The sequence below is a fragment of the Elephas maximus genome, chromosome 19, assembly GCF_024166365.1.
Source record: "Elephas maximus indicus isolate mEleMax1 chromosome 19, mEleMax1 primary haplotype, whole genome shotgun sequence".
In the NCBI taxonomy this organism is placed as follows: domain Eukaryota; kingdom Metazoa; phylum Chordata; class Mammalia; order Proboscidea; family Elephantidae; genus Elephas; species Elephas maximus.
Window position 1 is genome coordinate 56,268,354 of NC_064837.1, and position 17,604 is coordinate 56,285,957.

General features: G+C 44.4%; 1 protein-coding gene across 1 annotated transcript in view; it reads right to left on the minus strand.

The window, feature by feature from the left end:
• The window catches only part of PITPNC1 (phosphatidylinositol transfer protein cytoplasmic 1), a 315,611-nt gene that overhangs the window by 43,616 nt on the left and 254,391 nt on the right, over positions 1-17,604 (minus strand). Inside the window, exon 6 of the mRNA XM_049861288.1 lies at positions 4,899-4,994. Within this exon, the coding sequence (XP_049717245.1) occupies positions 4,899-4,994 (96 nt within the window). The remainder of the gene's footprint in view (positions 1-4,898; positions 4,995-17,604) is intronic.

A 17,604-nucleotide genomic window follows, 5' to 3' on the forward strand; every position in this document is an offset into this window, starting at 1 on the left:
TCTCTGCTGGAGCCATCACACTGATTTTTTTTTTTTTTGCAATACTGTACTGCCCTGTGGAGTCCTCCTATGGAGATGAGAACAAAACTTGAGGCTAAGAGGCTCTTGGAAGCTGAAGCTCAGGCCCTTGATTTGGGTAGGAAACAGTAGCACTGCAAAATGAAGATAAGGAGAGAGCTGCACTGGGCTCTCAGCTGATCCTGAGCCCCCAAAGTGTCCTTCTGAATCCCTGGGTAGTGGTGGCATGAGGACCGCCAGGCAAAGGGCACCCAGTGGAAAATTCCTAACTCTGGTCATCTTAATGACAGTGACATTTTTGACTGTGTGGCTCTGAGGTTTCTAAGGAGATAGGGAAAAAGACAAGACAGTGCCTTCAATCCCCTCTTCAGCCTGGATGGCAGTACATGTGACAGGAGCTGGGTGGAGAGGGGTGACCCAGATAGCCCTGGTCTCAATTCATAAACATCAAACATCTCAGAGCAGACGCAGCCCACCAGCACTTTCATGTTCTCCACAGAGTGTTCCTATTTATGATGCTGACAAAGCCACCTTACAAAGATGAATTGGAAGACATTGCTCATAAAGCTGTATGCCTCAGAGCTTTAAACAAACAGACAAAAAGAACTCTGATTCACAACTGTTAGCTTAATGGCAACAAATTCATTTTCTCTGATAGCACTCACTGCTGGAAGAAAACAACAAAGCTACTCACTTTCACTCATTCATTCACTCAATGACTGTTCAGTGAGCATCTGCTATGGGCTGGCACAGCACTAGCTGCTGAGGCATGGCAATAAAGATGGAGCTCTTGTCTTTGTGGAGCTCATGGTTGGCCTCCGGACAGTGGATGGGGAAGCAGGGTGCCCAGGAAAGCCCACAAAGAAGAAGTCATGTCTGAGCTGCACTCTGAAGGGGGAATGAATGGGCATTCACCCACTAAGCGGTGCAGAGGTGGGGAAGGCTGGGGAGTGGAGAAGGCAGGGGATCGTGCTAAGGGGTTGAGCTTCCTCCCAGTCAATGAGGGGTTATAAACAGAGAACGACAAGGTCAGATTTCATTTTAGAAGGAAACATTGGTGATTAGGAGGAGGATGTTAATTATTTACAGTGTACAGTGTACGGCTTGCCTTCTAAATTGGCTGTTTCTGGAATTCTCAGTCCCTGGCTATGATATGGAAATGGTGGTGGCGTAAGTCGTTAAGTGCTACAGCTGCTAACCAAAGGGTCGGCAGTTCAAATCCGCCAGGCACTCCTTGGAAACTCTGTGGGGCAGTTCTACTCTGTCCTATAGGGTCGCTATAAATTGGAATCAACTCGATGGCACTGGGTTTGTTTTTTTTTGGTTTGGCTATGATATTATGAGTCGGAATCGACTCGACGGCAGCGGGGGTTTTTATGATATTCACGGTAAACACAAAAGCCAAAACAGCCTAGAAACCTCTCTCTTCTCCCTTCTGATGGGTGCAGACTGTGGTCTGGATTTGTGGAATCAATGGTGGTGGGGCTGGCGTCATAAGAGAGCTCCACGGAGTACACCTTTCCTAAGAGTTTACTGCAGACTCCTAATTATGCTTGCAGCCCTTTGTGGTTTACCTGCTAGGGTTAAAAACTAAAAGAACCAAACCCGCTGCTGTTGAGTCAATTCAACTCATGGAGACCCCATTTGTTATAGAATAGAACTGCTTTAGAGCATTTTCTTGGCTGTAATCTTTTACAGAAGCAGATTGCCAGGCCTTTCTTCCACAGAGCTGCTGGGTTGGTGTGAACCACCAATGTTTAGGTTCGCAGCCCATCACAAATCATTTGCACCACCCAGGGACCTTTTAACTGCCAGGGTTAGGGAGGAAGAATTCTCCCTGTGATGCAAGCCAGCAGGTCCTCTGGGAGTAGTGCTTGACAAAGACTGTGAAGGCCTGAGCTTCATGGAGTCCCTTTCCTCCACATCCACTTAAGTCGCGCTAAGACTCTACGGCAGGCAGAGGTAGCTCTGAGGGTGAGAGCCGAATCCAGAGTTCTGGATAAAGAGCCGCAGCCATTTCTGGCTTCCTATTTTGTCAGATCTCTGCACAAGTCTGTCTCCCCAACTACACGCCCTGTGAGGGCAGAGACAGTGTTTACTTTGTGTCTCTGAGGTCTAGCAGGATGAAAATGTTCAAGGTTGTGCTCTGAATGAAGACTGAAACTCTGATGGCGCTTCATGGCACAAAAGCTTTCTCTCAAAATAGAAAGTGCCTTTAATGTGGCCTTCCCCTTTTTCCTTCTGGGCTGAGAATACATTTAAGAGAACATCTTTCTCTCTGGTTTCTCCCCTCCCAGGACCTGTCATTTGCCTCAGTTTTACCTTTTTGTATTACTGTTGGTGCAAGTCACCGTCTAGATCCCATTAAATCTTTTATGAGTGGCTGCTGACGGAACTTGGGCGACCCACTTGTAAATTTTGTTCCAGGCTGGCAAACGACAACAGATGTGGGGCTATTTTTGTTGTTTAGCAACATGCAGCCAATCACAGTATGTTTGGAATCAGGGCCCCAGACTCGTCCTTGAGCTGTAACACATGGACCTTGAAACTCTTCTCTCAGATCCATTAAGGCTGATTTAAGGCATAATACATGAACCCATTAAAAATGAATTCTGCTGTTACACAAATCAACTGGGCTCCCAATGTGGTTTGGATTTTTTTGCCTCCATATTTTGGAGTCTGTTGGGATGTTAAAGTCTGACTTGATCTCAGTGAACGCTTGGCTGCTTAACTGGAGGTGTGTGCGCTGCAGCGGCCGTCTCTCAGAGAACCAGGGAGAGTCTGATGTGAACCATGCTCAGGGTCACCCACACGGACTCGAAGGATGAGCTTGGAATGTCACCAACCTACACTACACTCTGCAGCCAACCACACCCGTGAATTTTAAGAAAAATGACGTTAAGTGCTCTCTGTGTAACTGTGAAACTGCTGATGAGAGGAACGGACATGGCTCCCTTGGCCTTCCTCTGCTCTCATTCTAAGAGGGTATTTCTGGGGTTTCATATCAAGTCCACCAATATTTAGGGAGTTTCCATGACGTGCAGACCATTGAGTGACGCTGTTTCCCCATCACTTCTGTGGCTTCCTGGGCCACAGGGGCTGCTCTGCTACCTGATGTCCTGCCTTCTTTGGGAGCTCTAGGCACTCGAGTGGGAGGGCCTTCCAGGAAGGCAGTGTTGCCAGAAAACTCTGGACTAATTTCAGCTCTTCCTCTCAAAGTGCTTAGGTGTGGTCCTGCCTGGGACTCAGGGAATTCCCTCCTGATTCGGAGGAAAGTCTTGGGACAAATATGGAATATTAATGAAGAAACCAAGAAGGAGTGCCTGACTCATTTCCCTGTGCTTTTGCATTCCCAAGAGCCACTACTAGAAAGTGTCTTTTAATTTACTCGGACACCCAAGGAACTTTTTCTTCATGCTTCACAGAACCAGTCACAGACAGATTCATCAACCTTTCCCTGGGTCCTAAAGTGTCCAAGGAAATGAGAGGTGAATAGCCAGTCATTCAATCAATATTTCCTGAGTACCTCCTACATGTCATGTACAAGTTAAGATGGAGACATATCAGTGAGCAAAAGAGACACTGAGGGTCTTCCAGTCTAGTAGGGGAGGCAAACAGTAAAGAAAAAATCACATAGATAAATACAGTCGTCCCTTGGTATCTGAGGGGGATTGGTTCCAGGACCTCCCGTGGATACCAAAAGCCAAGGACGCTCAAGACCCTTATGGCATAAAAATAATAATAAAAATTTTTATTATACAAAATGGCATAGTATTTGCATATAACCTATGCACATCCTTACTAGCCTAAAACTCCTTCCTCTTGCTCTCCTCAACCCCCTCAAAGTAGTGCTCATAGAGGCTAAGTGCTTTTTCATGTATAATTTTGCCATCAAGAGGGCTATGCTTCTGTGACATGTCCTCTAGTGACACACCTAATGCTTTCTCAGTCTTTGCAAGCACTTTATCATGAACCAAAGAGACCAATTTTGCCATTGTAGGGGCAGCACTAATACATTCACCAATTTCAGCTTCTTCCTGCTTTCTTGTGTGAAAGCTCAATTCTTTCTTACTGACCTCGTGGCCCACTTTGGCAAGCGACATGCCACTTTTCAAAAGATCTAAGATTTTCATTTTCTGTCAAGAGACAGCACTTTATGCTCCTTCTTAGCCTTTGAGGGATTGGTTTGGCCACTTAATTGCTTTTTAAGAGCCATTTTTTTCACAGAAACAAAGGGTGCACACAACACAAGTAGCTGGCCAACCAGACGTGAGGCGAGCTATGCTCCAACACCAAGAGCTGGGGAGAGGCCCAGGATCTGTGACATGGCAGGAGGCTACAGCCCTCAAGGGGATGCCTGTACAGCACTTCCACTCGTGTGGACTCAGTGTAGTGCTCGGCTGTGTGCCGCACACATCAAGTTTTGCTTTCTGGAAGTTTATTTATTTTAATATTTTCGATCTGTGGTTGGTTGAATCCACGGACGCAGAAGCCGCGGATATGGAGCGCCGACCGTATGTAGCTAAAAGTCAGAAGTGCTAGATGGAAATGCACAGGGAGAGACTGTGAGAGGGAAAGAGAATTTAATAGTCCAGGATCAGGAAGGATATTCTGGAAGAAGTGACAAAAACACTGAGACCTGCAGAATGAAAACTGCCAGAAGATAGCATTCCAGGCAGAAAAAACCCGTTGCTCTCAGGTTGATTCCAACTCATAGTGACCCTATAGGGCAGAGTAGAACTGCCCCACAGGATTTCCAAGGAGTGGCTGGTGGATTAGAACTGCTGACCTTTTGATCAGCAGCAGAGCTCTTAACCACTGTGCCACCAGGGCTCCTCCAGGCAGAAGTAATGCTAAATATCACCCTATCTATTGCTCACCTCAGACTCCTTATAGTAGCGTTCCGGAATTTCATCGCAGGCAATATCAATAAAGCAAACTTCTCTCTCTAGGTCTTTGGCTTCATTGTCAAAAATCTGAAAAAGCAGAGCAACAGATCAAAGGTTAGTGATAGCAGGTGACATCCTCCAAGGCGCCCGCAGGTCGGCTTAGCCGTGCCTGAGGCAGAATAGCATCCCACAGAGCATCCTCACATGGCTCGGTGCCTCTGGCTAGTGCTTTCTGCCTGCCTCAGAATGTCCAAGATTTATAACAGGCTTTTCTTCATCACTTAGGTTTTGTCACATCAGAGGCAGGTGTAGCATCAATCGCAGCTTGGTAAGGGGTAAGAAAAAGTGGGCTGTTTTTAGAAATTCGAGAGTGAGGAAATAAATCTCTTCCCAAAATGAAATCTGATGATTTTTGGCAGTTAATCTGAACAGAGGAAGGGAAGAGGCTGGAAAGAGAAGAGACAAAAAGCAGTAAGAAACACACTTTTTTTTTTATTAAGCAAACTTTACATACCTTTAATATCCCAAATAATACACTGTCATTGCAGAAAATACAGATAAACAAAAAGAAAATAAAAATTGTTCACAATCCCACTACCCAGGGATGTGTACTATGCTTAGCCACTTAAGGGCTAGATTTCTTTGATACACGTAGGGTAATAAGATCTAGTTTGGAAAGATGCTATTATGGTTTTTGCCAGTCTATTCTAGATTCCACTGGCTCAGAATGTTTGTCGCTTGCAAAAAATGTGTTAAAATATAAATTTTGGTGGAAAGATTAAGTTCCTCTAGTTTTCTCATTGCCATTTTTTCTGGTCCATGGGGATAATCTTCCCTGTCTTTTTGAAGCAGATTAAGTCTGGAAAACCATTCTGTCCTTGGAGGAGGTTTTAACTGTATCCATGCCTCACTATTTAGCTTGTTCCTGCAGGGGAATCATCAAACCGAAACCAAACCAATTGCCCTCGAGTCAATTCTGACTCACAGCGACCCTGTAGGACAAGGCTGTAATCTTTACAGAAGCAGACTGCACGTCTTTCTCCTGGAGACTGTCTGGTGGGTTCAAACTACCAACCTTTCGGCTAACAGCCAAGCGCTTTAACCACTGCACCACCAAGGGCTCCTTATGGGAGGAACCATCAGTTAACATGAATTAATTTTGACTCTCTATAAGAGAATGAATAGGGTGGCTGATGCGGAAGAACACTGTGTCATCTCCAATCGGAGGCTTATTCACAACAGGCTCTCCCACAGGAGAGCTTCCGCGGGCTCTTTACATGCCACTTTCCTTGGTTAGGTTCTTAAGTTGAAACTATTAGGACTTTCCAGAGGCTTTCTGAATGATACTTGTGCTGGTAATTATCCTCCAAGTCTGTGTTTTTTCTATCTCCTGTTTTCTTCTGAAATGTTTGGAAACGGGCCTCTTCGGATTTGTCCCAGGAGATTTACTCCTCAGTGTGACCTGCAGTGGCCACGCATTTGCCATAAAGACAGAGAAATATGGATTCTTGGGTCACCTCTAATTTCTTCCACTGCCACTTGAAGTCAAATGCTTTGGGACACTCCTAAGGTGTTTGGGAGGGAGAGGTGGATTGCTTGGAAATGAAATACAGAGAAGGAGGAGAAACACATTCAAGTTTGAGTGGAGAAATAAACTGTGAGAGGAAATACTGGGCCTTAGATCGTTTGCTCAAGTCTCTTTTAAGTGTGTACCAAGAGAGGAAAGACGCATGCCTCATTAAGGAAACAAAACAGAGCATCCCAGAGGGAAATAAGATTCTACAGAGTAAATAAACCAAAGGAGTTCGAGAGGTGTGACATTTACGGATGGTAAAACTTATGGGATTCAAAGAAAGGGAAATAGATTGTTGAAAAGCCAAATGTTTTGTTACCTGTATAATTACCACAATTTAAAAAAAGTGTTAAAAAAAAAAAAAGGAAAGGGAAATAAGCAGGAGTAAAGGTGGGTATTCCACTCAGAGTGACTCAACAGCAATGGGTTTTGGTTTTTGAAGCGGGTTATAATGAGCCTTAGTGACACAGCAGTTAAGTGCTCAGCTGCTAACTGTAAGGTCGTTGGTTCAAACCCATCAGCTGCTCTTGGGGTGAAAGGTGTGGCAGTCTGCTTCGGTGAAGATTACAGCCTTGGAAACCTGATGGGGCAGTTCTACTCTGTCTTACAGGGTCGCCATGAGTTGGAATTGACTTGATGGCAATGGGTTTGGGTTTTTTTTAAGGGGGTTATTGATAGATTGTGTGGACTTTTCCTAATTCAGTTGAAATACTTTTTTTTTTTTTTATTAACTTTTATTGAGCTTCAAGTGAACGTTTACAAATCAAGTCAGTCTGTCACATATAAGTTTATATACACTTTACTCCATACTACCACTTGCTCTCCCCCTAATGAGTCAGCCCTTCCAGTTTCTCCTTTTGTGACAATTTTGCCAGCTTCCAACTCTCTCTATCCTCCCATCCCCTCTCCAGACAGGAGATGCCAGCACAGTCTCAAGTGTCCACCTGATATAATTAGCTCACTCTTCATCAGCATCTCTTTCCTACCCACTGTCCAGTCCCTTTCATGTCTGATGAGTTGTCTTCGGGAACGGTTCCTGTCCTGGGCCAACAGGTTTGGGGACCACGACCGCCAGGATTCCTCTAGTCTCAGTCAGACCATTAAGTATGGTCTTTTTATGAGAATTTGGGGTCTGCATCCCACTGTTCTCCTGCTCCCTCAGGGGTTCTCTGTTGTGCTCCCTGTCAGGGCAGTCATCGATTGTGGCCGGGCACCAACTAGTTCTTCTGGTCTCAGGATGATGTAGGTCTCCGGTTCATGTGGCCCTTTCTGTCTCCTGGGTTCTTAGTTGTCGTGTGACCTTGGTGTTCTTCATTCTCCTTTGCTCCAGGTGGGTTGAGACCAATTGATGCATCTTAGATGGCCGCTTGTTAGCATTTAAGACCCCAGACGCCACATTTCAAAGTGGGATGCAGAATGTTTTCATAACAGTTGAAATACTTTTTAATCACCCATTGTACCAATTACCAAATTACTGCCTCTCAGCTCCGAGTTCACCCTCCAGTTTCTGCTCTTCAATAATGGACTGGATGCTGTAAGCATTTCTCCTTTGCGTAAGTATGATCTTAAGCCTTGTCTGTACAGGATGCTGGAAGAACTCTGCCGGGAGAAGGGGGCTTCTCTTCTGGTTCTCATGTGGTTTTGCTTTTTCTTGCTCTTGCTGCAGGGTCTGTCAGTAACGACAGTCAGTGACTCTCTGCCCCAGCAGAATGCCCAGAGAGTGTAGTTCCGTGGTGATCTTGTAGCCCTGGCCTAGACCTAATAACCACGTCACCGACTCCCTCTGCACACCTACCCACCAGCCTCAGTTTGCCTGCACCCAGAGGGTTGTTTTCTGGTGCCCAGTGACTAGACCAGCTCTGGCCCAGGTAACCTACAAAACTTCCCCACCATCCAGTGGGCTATAACCATACCTTCCCCAAAGAATTCTGAACCCCAGGCACGGGCAGGGGCCCCTTCCAAGTTTGTCCTTCCTTGGGTACTCTCCCTCAGCCTTAGGTACCCTTTAGAGTTTTCTTTATAGTCACTTAACTCTCACAGTTCAATAAATCTTTATACTAAACACTCCCTGTTCAAATTATTGTACGGTTTTTGTCTCCCGACTGGGCCCTGAATGATATTCCTATTGTGTGCAAAGCGCTGGCCTAGGCTTTGGGGGCTACGAAATAAGGATGGCCCAGTTCCTGCTCTTAAGTTTACCGTCTAGTGAGCGAGACAGACTTGGAAGCTATTAGCAAAAATACCAGGCAGAATAAAATACTTCTACAAAAGAAAGGGAGGTATAGACTTGAAAGGAGGAGAAACATGTTCAAGTTTGAGGAGAAATAAGTTGTGAAATGAAGTAAGTACTGGGCCACAGATTGTTTGTGTGAGTCTCATTTAAGTGTGTACCAACAGAAGAAAGACTCATGCCTCATTAAGGAAACAAAACAAAACAAAATAAGGGGAGGAGCTGTAAATGTTGATCAGGAGGAGATGGCATTTGACTTAGAAATCTCAAGGAAAAAAGAGGTTGAGGGAGAGAACGGATAAAGAAAAAGGTGGGAAAATGGCTGTCCCAGAAGGAAGGAATAGTGTGAACAAATACAGAGAGACCTGAATATATATTCAGCATAAAATAAATGAATAAGTGGATAAAAAAATCTCTTCAAATAGGCAATACTACAATGAATATTATCTAGGTGCCAGACACTGTTAGGTACTTTATAATATGTTATTGTATTTAATCCTTACAATAATCTTATGAGGATAGTATTACTATGCTCAGTTTTCAGACAAGAAAACCGAGGCTCAAAGAAGCAAGAAGACTTGCCAGAGGTCACACAGCCAGTCAATAAAGACAGCCTTTTTTTCACAGAAGAAAACTGGTTATAAAATCCTACTCTTAGCACTCAGGAGCCCTGGTGGCACAGTGGTTAAGAGCTCACCTGCTGACCAAAAGGTTGGCAGTTTGAATCCACCAGCTGCTCCCTGGAAACCCTATGGGGCAGTTCTACTGTGTCCTATAGGGTCAACTATGAGTTGGAACTGACTCCATGGCAAGAAGGTTTTTTTTTCTTTTGGTTTCAGCAGTCAACCAAGAAGATAAATATCAGTCAAAAGTGCTTTCTGTTCCTTTCTAGAAAGATGAAATCTGAATCTGGTTCTCCTTGTGGCACTTATAAAATATATGTCCTGGGTAGTTGTCACTGGGAGCTTCCCAAAGGTATGGAGCTCTTTTGATCCATTATAGAAAAACAGCCTACAGCAGAATCTACTTAGGTGGCCTTCAGTCCAAACTCTGGTCTCATTTGTTAAGATGACACTTAGCTCTCATATCAAAGACCATAAATCACCAACCACAGAAAGCCTGCCTTACTTGAACTTTGTAGTAAATGTTTCAGGGTGGGGTTCCCACTACCTGAGCAAAGCACAAAATAACCATTTTGAGGACCATCCTTCTCAGGCTTCAGATTCCACAGAGCCTTAATTTCAAACAAATAATTAGTCTCCCAATGACTAGAGATTTTAGGAGATACTTGGAGGTACTCAATAAGTACCTGTTGAATTAATGGAAGACATTAGCTTCTACTTTCCGAAAAGGAATCTATGGTAGGAGTATTGCTTACTAATTGATCTTAGTTTCCTTTCACAAGCCTGAGTTCTATTTCCTTGGTTGTAAACATCCTAAATTCACAGAATTCCCGACAATGTGCTTACATTGGTTTCCTAATGGACAATGGACTCAAACATACCAATGACCATGAAGACAGTGCAGGACTGGGCAATGTTTCATGTTGTTATACATAAAGTTGCCATGAATTGGAGCTGATTTGATAGCAGCTAACAACATCAGATTCCTAGAACTGTTATAACAAATTGCCACAAACTTGGTGGCTTAAAACAACAAAAAATTACTATTTCACAGTTCTGGAGGCCAGAAGTCTAAAACTAAGATGCTGGTAAAGTTATGCTCCTTCTGAAGGTTCTAGGGAAGAATCCTTCCTTGCTCTTTCTAGCTTCTGGTGGTTGCTGGCAATTTGTGCTGTTCCTTCGCTTGTAGACACATCATTCCAGTCTCTGCTTTTTCTTCAGGTGGCCTTCTTCCTGTGTCTGTGTCCCTGTGTATCTTCCAATCTCCCTCTCCTTATAACTGGACTTAGGGCCTACCCTAATCCAGTATAACTTCATCTTAACTTGATTACATTTGCAAAGACCACATTTCCAAATAAAGTCACATTCACAGGTACCAGCGGTTTAGACTTTGATGTGTCTTTTTGGGGGGCACAATTCAACCTCCAACATAGAGTGAAAACAGTATTGGCTGATGAGTCCTATATTAAGAGTCAGGAGAGCTGAGTTTATATTCAGTTATCTTTTTTGTGTCACTTTGTATAAGCCCCTGCTCCTTCTCTGGGCCTCTGTGTCGTCATCTGTAATAAATTTAAAAGCTTAGTCTAGACAGATGAGTTTTAGGGAGTCTGTGAAACTTCCTGGAATTGGATGCAAAATTTGGAGAAGGTACATTTTTCTGGATAAAAGAGTTGACCACTTTCATCTGATTATCAAAGAGATCTGTAGCCCCAGTGAGATTAAGATCAAGTGACACAGATGTCCACTAAAATTCCTTCCAGTTGAAAAGTCTGTGATTCAGAAGAAAAACATTTTTTGATGGTTACAAGGGTGGGGAGAGAGGGAGAAGGGTATTCACTAACTAGACAGTAGACAAGAATTACCTTAGGTGAAGGGAAGGACAACATAATACAGGGGAAGTCGGCACAACTGGACTAAGCCAAAAGCTAAGAAGTTTCCTGAAGACAACCAAACATTTCGAAGGACAGAGTAGCAGGGGCAGGGGTCTGAGGATCATCGTTTCAGGGGACATCTATGTCAATTGGCAGAAAAAAGTTTTATTAAGAAAATGTTCTGCTCACCACTTTGGTGAGTGGTGTCTGGGGTCTTAAAAGCTAGCTAGCAGCCATCGAGATGCATCAACTGGTCCCAACCCACCTGGAACAAAGGAGAATGAAGAACACCAAAGACACAAGGAAAATAAGAGCCCAAGAGACAGTAAGGGCCACATAAACCTGAGACTCCATCAGTCTGAGACCAGAAACCGAGATGTTACCCAGCTATCACCAATGACTGCCCCGACAGGGAAGACAACAGAGAGTCCCTGATGGTGCAGGAGAAAAGTGGGGTGCAGAACTCAAATTCTAATAAAAAGAATAGACTTAATGGTCTGACTGAGACTGGTGGGACCCCCAAAGACATGGCCTCTGGACTCCATGTTGGCCCAAAACTAAAACCATTCTGGAAGCTAACTCTTCAGACAAAGATTAGACTGGACTGAAAACAAACAAACAAACCAAACCTGTTTGTCGTTGAGTCTATTCTGACTCATAGTGACCCTACAGGACAGAGCAGAACTGCCCCATAGAGTTTCCAAGGAGCACCTGGTGGATTCGAACTGCCGACCTTTGGGTTAGCAGCTGTAGGTCTTAACCACTACGCCACCAGGGTTTCCTAGACTGGATTATAAGACATAAAATGATACTTGTGAGGACTGTGTTTCTTAGCTCAAGCAGATCCACGAGACTAAATTGGCAGCTCCTGTCCGAAGGCGAGATGAGAAGGCAGAAAGGGACAGGAGCTGGGTGAATGGACATGGGAAATCCAGGATGGAAAGAAGGAGTGTGCTGTCACATTATAGGGAGAGCAACTAGGGTCCCGTAACAATGTGTGTATCAATTTTTGTATGAGAAACTAACTTGAACTGTAAACTTTCACTTAAAGCACAATTAAGGAAAAAAAAAAGTCTGTGATATTAAGATTGACCTCTGGGTTATGTTAGTCTCATGCATCTTCTTCCTTTTCTGCCCTTCAGCCAACCTCCTTGGGTGGGTAGAGAGAGGGCTTGCAGCGGGAGTCTACCTCTCCAGAGAAGGGAAGTGGCTGTAGTTCTGACACAGTGTAATCGGAGTCCAAAGCCAGGGTGCAACAGTCTAAACTCCACGCTTACCCCAGAGTATGATCCAGAATTAAGCCAACAGTGTTACAGACAGAGGGTTAGCCAGGGCTCAAAGGAAAAGACTCAGCAAGAGTAACTATTCATTTGGGCTTCTCCAGTGGGAGCAGCAACAGCAACTCCAGCCAGAGCCCTGGTCCAGCCAGTGGCTCTTTTAGGTGGAGTAAGAGATTTGCTGAGATAGTTCCAGGATGAGATGCATCTTGTTGATACATTAAGCCAAAGCTTCACTACGATTACACCTGACAATGGAATACTGTGTACGTTCACCATCTCGTGAGCTTCTTAGTCTCCTTCTGAGATGTGGCTTGGATTTGGGAGTTAATTGTGGTACTTGCCCCACATCTCTGCTAATAGCTTTCCCACCCTTGGGTGTTACCAGAGACATGAGAGGGAAGTCCCTTTATCGTCTTCCTCTTCTACTGTCTACCCATGAATCATCTGCAATGGATTTCAGTGCCAATGTGGTTTACTGCCCTGAACTCTGCTCCACCACCAGGCAATGGATGCTCAATAAGACAGACTCTTTTAATGTGAACTGAGCCACAGAGAGAAGGCAAATCTCTCAAATAAATACCATCTCGTGGATTCCAAAATAAAAAGGAAGCAACTTCTCCTTTTTTGTAAAGCATCATGTATGAGTATCAAGTATGTTAAAAATCTTCATACACTTTGACCTAGTAAATTTATACTTTGAGAATCTTAAATGAAGGAAAAGCTTTATGCACAAAGATTTTCACTGCAACATTATTGCAATGGCAACAATAACAACAACAACAACAAAAGCAAGAGAAAGAGAAAACAGCTTAAAGATCTCACTATGGGGAATGGCTAAGGAAATTTTGATAAATCTATTTGATGAATCTGAATTAAGTCGCCATTAATAAAAAAGATTTTCTCAGGGATGTGTATATGGGGGAGGGTAGTGAAGAAGGGGAAATGCCTTACATTTAACACACGTAGATGCTAAGTTATGTGGTATGGTGGGTTGAATACCATCCTCCAAAAAATGCATGTCCATGCAGAATCTCAGAATGTGACCATAAGTGGAAATAGTGCTTTTGCAGATGTGATAAGTTAAGGATTTCAAGATGAAATCATCCTGGATTTAGGACAGGCTCTGTCTTAGTCATCTACTGCTGCTATAACAGAAATTCCGCAAGTGGATGGCTTTAACAAAGAGAATTTATTCTCTTACAGTCTAGCAGGCTATAAGTCCAAATTCAGGGCATCAGCTCCAGGTGAAAGCTTTCTCTCTCTGTGTCCACTCTGAAGGGAGGTCCTTGTCATCAATCTTTCCCTGGACTAGGGGTTTCTCTGCACAGGAACTCTGGGTCCAAAGGACTCGTTCTGCTCCTGACACTGCTTTCTTGGTGGTATGAAGTCCTCCTGACTCTCTGCTTGCTTCCTTCTTTTATATCTCAAAAGAGATTGGCTTAAGATACTATCTAATCTTGTAGAGCCCATCAGTATAACTGTCACTACTCCATCTCATTACATCATAGTGATAGGATTTACAACACATAGGGAAATCACATCAGATGACAAATGATCACACAATACTGGGAACCATGACCTAGCCAAGTTGACAGATGCTTTTGGGGGACACACTTGAATCCATCACAGGCTCTAAATCCAATAACTGGTGTCTTTATAAGAAAAACAAGAAGGGGATTTGGACGCTGAGACCCACAGGAGAAACAGAGAAAAAGGCCACATGACAAGAGGCAGAGACTGGAGTGATGCACCTACAAGCCAAGGAATGCCAAGGATGGCCGGCAACCGGTAGAAGACGCGAAGAAGCAAGAAAGGATTCCCTGCGAGAGCCTTCAGGGGGAGCACAATCCTACTGACACCGTGATTTCAGACTTCCAGCCTTGAGAACCGTAAAAAATAAATTTCTGTTGTTTTAAGCCCCCAGTTTGTTATGGCAGCCCTGGGAAACGAATATGCGTGGCCGCAACTTAGGGAGAGGAATACTGATAAACACAGATGTGATTTAACGACGTCCTTGACTTCTTCCTCCAACAGCGGTATCTATTTCTAGATTTCGTAATCTCTTGCCTTTTTTCTAGATTTTGTGATCTTCCTAGTTACAGCCCCTACAGGGAGAGCACCATTGGGACGGTTCTGCAGAAAGCCACAGTTCTAGGCCCCAGCACTCTGCAGCCCCTTCCTCCAGCACAGTAGCTTCCGTCATTCAAGACCCAAGCTTAGTAGCTGTGAGGATTTTATCTTACTGCTATCATCTGCCAGAGCTACGGAGGAGGCAAGGTGGAGGCAGCTGATTAGTAGAGATTCTGAGAAAAACCTACCAGTCATCTTGTTTTATGCTTCAGATATGATTAAGGGGACAAAGAATCCTAGCTAAGCTGCTGTTCTCTTCTATAACTTTGTTTTTCTGCACTTGAGAAGTCTCAGGGGGGAGCAATTGACTGAGGCCAACGAAGTACAGGCTCAGCAAGAGGGAACACTGGAAGCAGAATTATTTCAACAATACTTTCATTCTAACGCTCTGGATTTGCAAAGTGGCCATTTGGTGGAGGAAGAGGATGCTGGTCACTGGTTAATACTTTAGGCAGGCTGCAAGTTGCTTGTGGCTTAGTGATTATTATCTAATAGCAGCATATCCGATTGCAGAGAGCCTGAAAAGCACTTACAGCTCGGAAAAAAAAAGTCCAGGTTATTGATGAGGAAAGCCATCCCTTTGTTATCCTATTTCTACTGATATTCTGACCAAGAACATTTTCATGGCTATACAATGATGGCTGTACCATAAAGATGTACAGATCCAAACCAAGATGCAGGCAACTTGTCCTATGTGCTGCCTTTAAGGCAGGGATGAAAAGGACTGTCTTCTGTGGTCCCTTAAAAACATTTTGTACCTCTATTCTTTTTTTCATTTTCTGGAATAGTGAGCCGGGTAATTCATTTGTTCTGAAGGTGGAATTACTTAAGGACAGTGGTCTGAAGAGAGGAAGAGGCTGGGCACACAGCAATCAATAAATCCACAAATATTTATTAAGCACTTACAGGCTCTTAAGGAGCCCTGGTGATGCAGTGGTTAAGGGGTACAGCTGTTAACCAAAAGGTCAGCAGTTCGAATCCATCAGTCACTCCTTGGAAGCCCTATGGGGCAGTTCTACACTGTCCTATAGGGTCCCTGTGAGTCAGAATTGACTTGACAACAATGAGTTTGATTTTCTTTGGTGCCTCTTAAAAACGTGTAAGATAAGGTCTACTCTCAAAGGGGCGTATTATTTTGTAGAAGACAAGACTGAATGTAAGGTTTAATCAACAACACGTATGTATATGTATCCGCCACTTGTCTGTCAGTTTGTCATACTAGTACAGTCATGATGGACAGGTTTCAGTGGAGCTTCCAGAGTAAGACAGACTAAGAAGAAAGGCCTGAAAATCTATTCCTGAAAATTAGGCAATGAAAACCCCATGGATCACAAGAGAGTATTGTTCGCTAGAGTGCCGGAAGACGAGTCCTCTTGGTTAGAAGGCATTCAAAATACACAGTGGCTGCAACAATGGACTCAAGCATACCAACGATCATGAAGATGGCATAGAACTGGGTAATGTTTCATTCTATGGTACACAGGTTGGCATGAACCAAAGGCAACTCAACTGCAACTAGCAGTCACACGTATAACATGTAATCTAGTATTAAAAGATGTGCTTCAGACAAGAGTATTCCGGTATGAATTTAGGGCAAAGGAGCTCAACGTTGGCCCACAGTGACCAGAAACCAGGCTTATTATCTGGCCAGCAGGAGGGAGGTGAATGACAAGACTAGCGGTTTGTTGTTGGGAGGAAAGAAGAACCCAATCCCACAATGTGCCTGCACACTGTAGTGCAGAGATGCCAGAGCTGGGGGTACAACTTACAGCTGCTGAGGTTTCCATCTGGGGCACTTAGAGGACAGTTTGTCAGTGCTGGAGGCACTGGGGTAAGTGATGCCCCCAGACCCATTTCTGAACTGCCCTGGTCTTAGAGCTGAATTAAAGCATCATCTGGTAATAAAGTGGGAGGTGAACAGCTTTTATTTAATCCTCATCAAATGCTCTGCTCGCCACTGGATTTATGGGGTATTAAGGCTGAGTAAAGAACAGTCATCCATCAGGGTTAGACTAGTTTTTGTCTTATTTGCTGGGTAAACTTCAGTGCTTCCTCAGAGAATGCTCCCTGGTAGACAATATCATTAGGCCTTTGGTGCAGAAGGGAAAACTGTTTTTCTAAAGTGAGCAGAGAGTTGCAAAGCAAACTGAAAGCAAATGCTTCAGACCTTGAGTGTAGGAGAGAATTCTGTCCCCAATGAGGTGGTAATGATACCTGTGCAGAACCATGGTGGGGGGTTGGGTAAGAGAGGGTGTAGAGTGGGGGCAGGTGAGCTCTAAAGAAGGCCTCTGTGGATCTCGGTGGAGCCTGTTTGTTGTGCTGTTTGGTTTTCTTTATGCTGTCCTCTCTCCTTTCCCTGACAGCTCGATAACCTTCTAGTATATTTGGTTTGACCCACAGCAGAGTCTTAAAGGCTCTAAACAGACAATGGGAGGAGGGGTCTTGGAGGGTGTTCTCTCTTTGGAAAGCTGTCCTTGAGCCTAGGTTCAACCTCCAGCCTGTCCTAGTGATGGGGTCCTGGAAGAAGGCCGTGTATGAGAATGGGGGACAGATCTCAGGGGCGTGAACTGGTGAAGTGAGGACATTCCTGGGAGGAGAAAGAGTTTAGGGGGTGAAAGGTGGGAAAGAAGCATCATTTCACAAACTGGGTGGAATACTAACATGAGCCAACAAGCCCACAGTGTTTCAGATGGCGCTAGGAGGGGATATGAAGTTAGGAAAGGGTGGGGGTGGGGGAAAGTAAAGTTCTGGGAGGAAGGCTAGAGCTCTGGGTGGTGGAAACAGTGTAGATGGGGGATGAAGATGGGCAGTGGAATAAGGTGGCTTCCCTCAGCATTGTCTGCGGGTCTTCTGTATGCCATCCATAAGTCTCCGGACAGCGACCAGGTGAGGCCGGCACACACTTGGGGATGACCAGGACTCTCCAGAGGAAAGAAGAGCTCCCAACTGAAGACCGCTGGCACCTTGGCAGTAGAGTGCAAATGCCAATA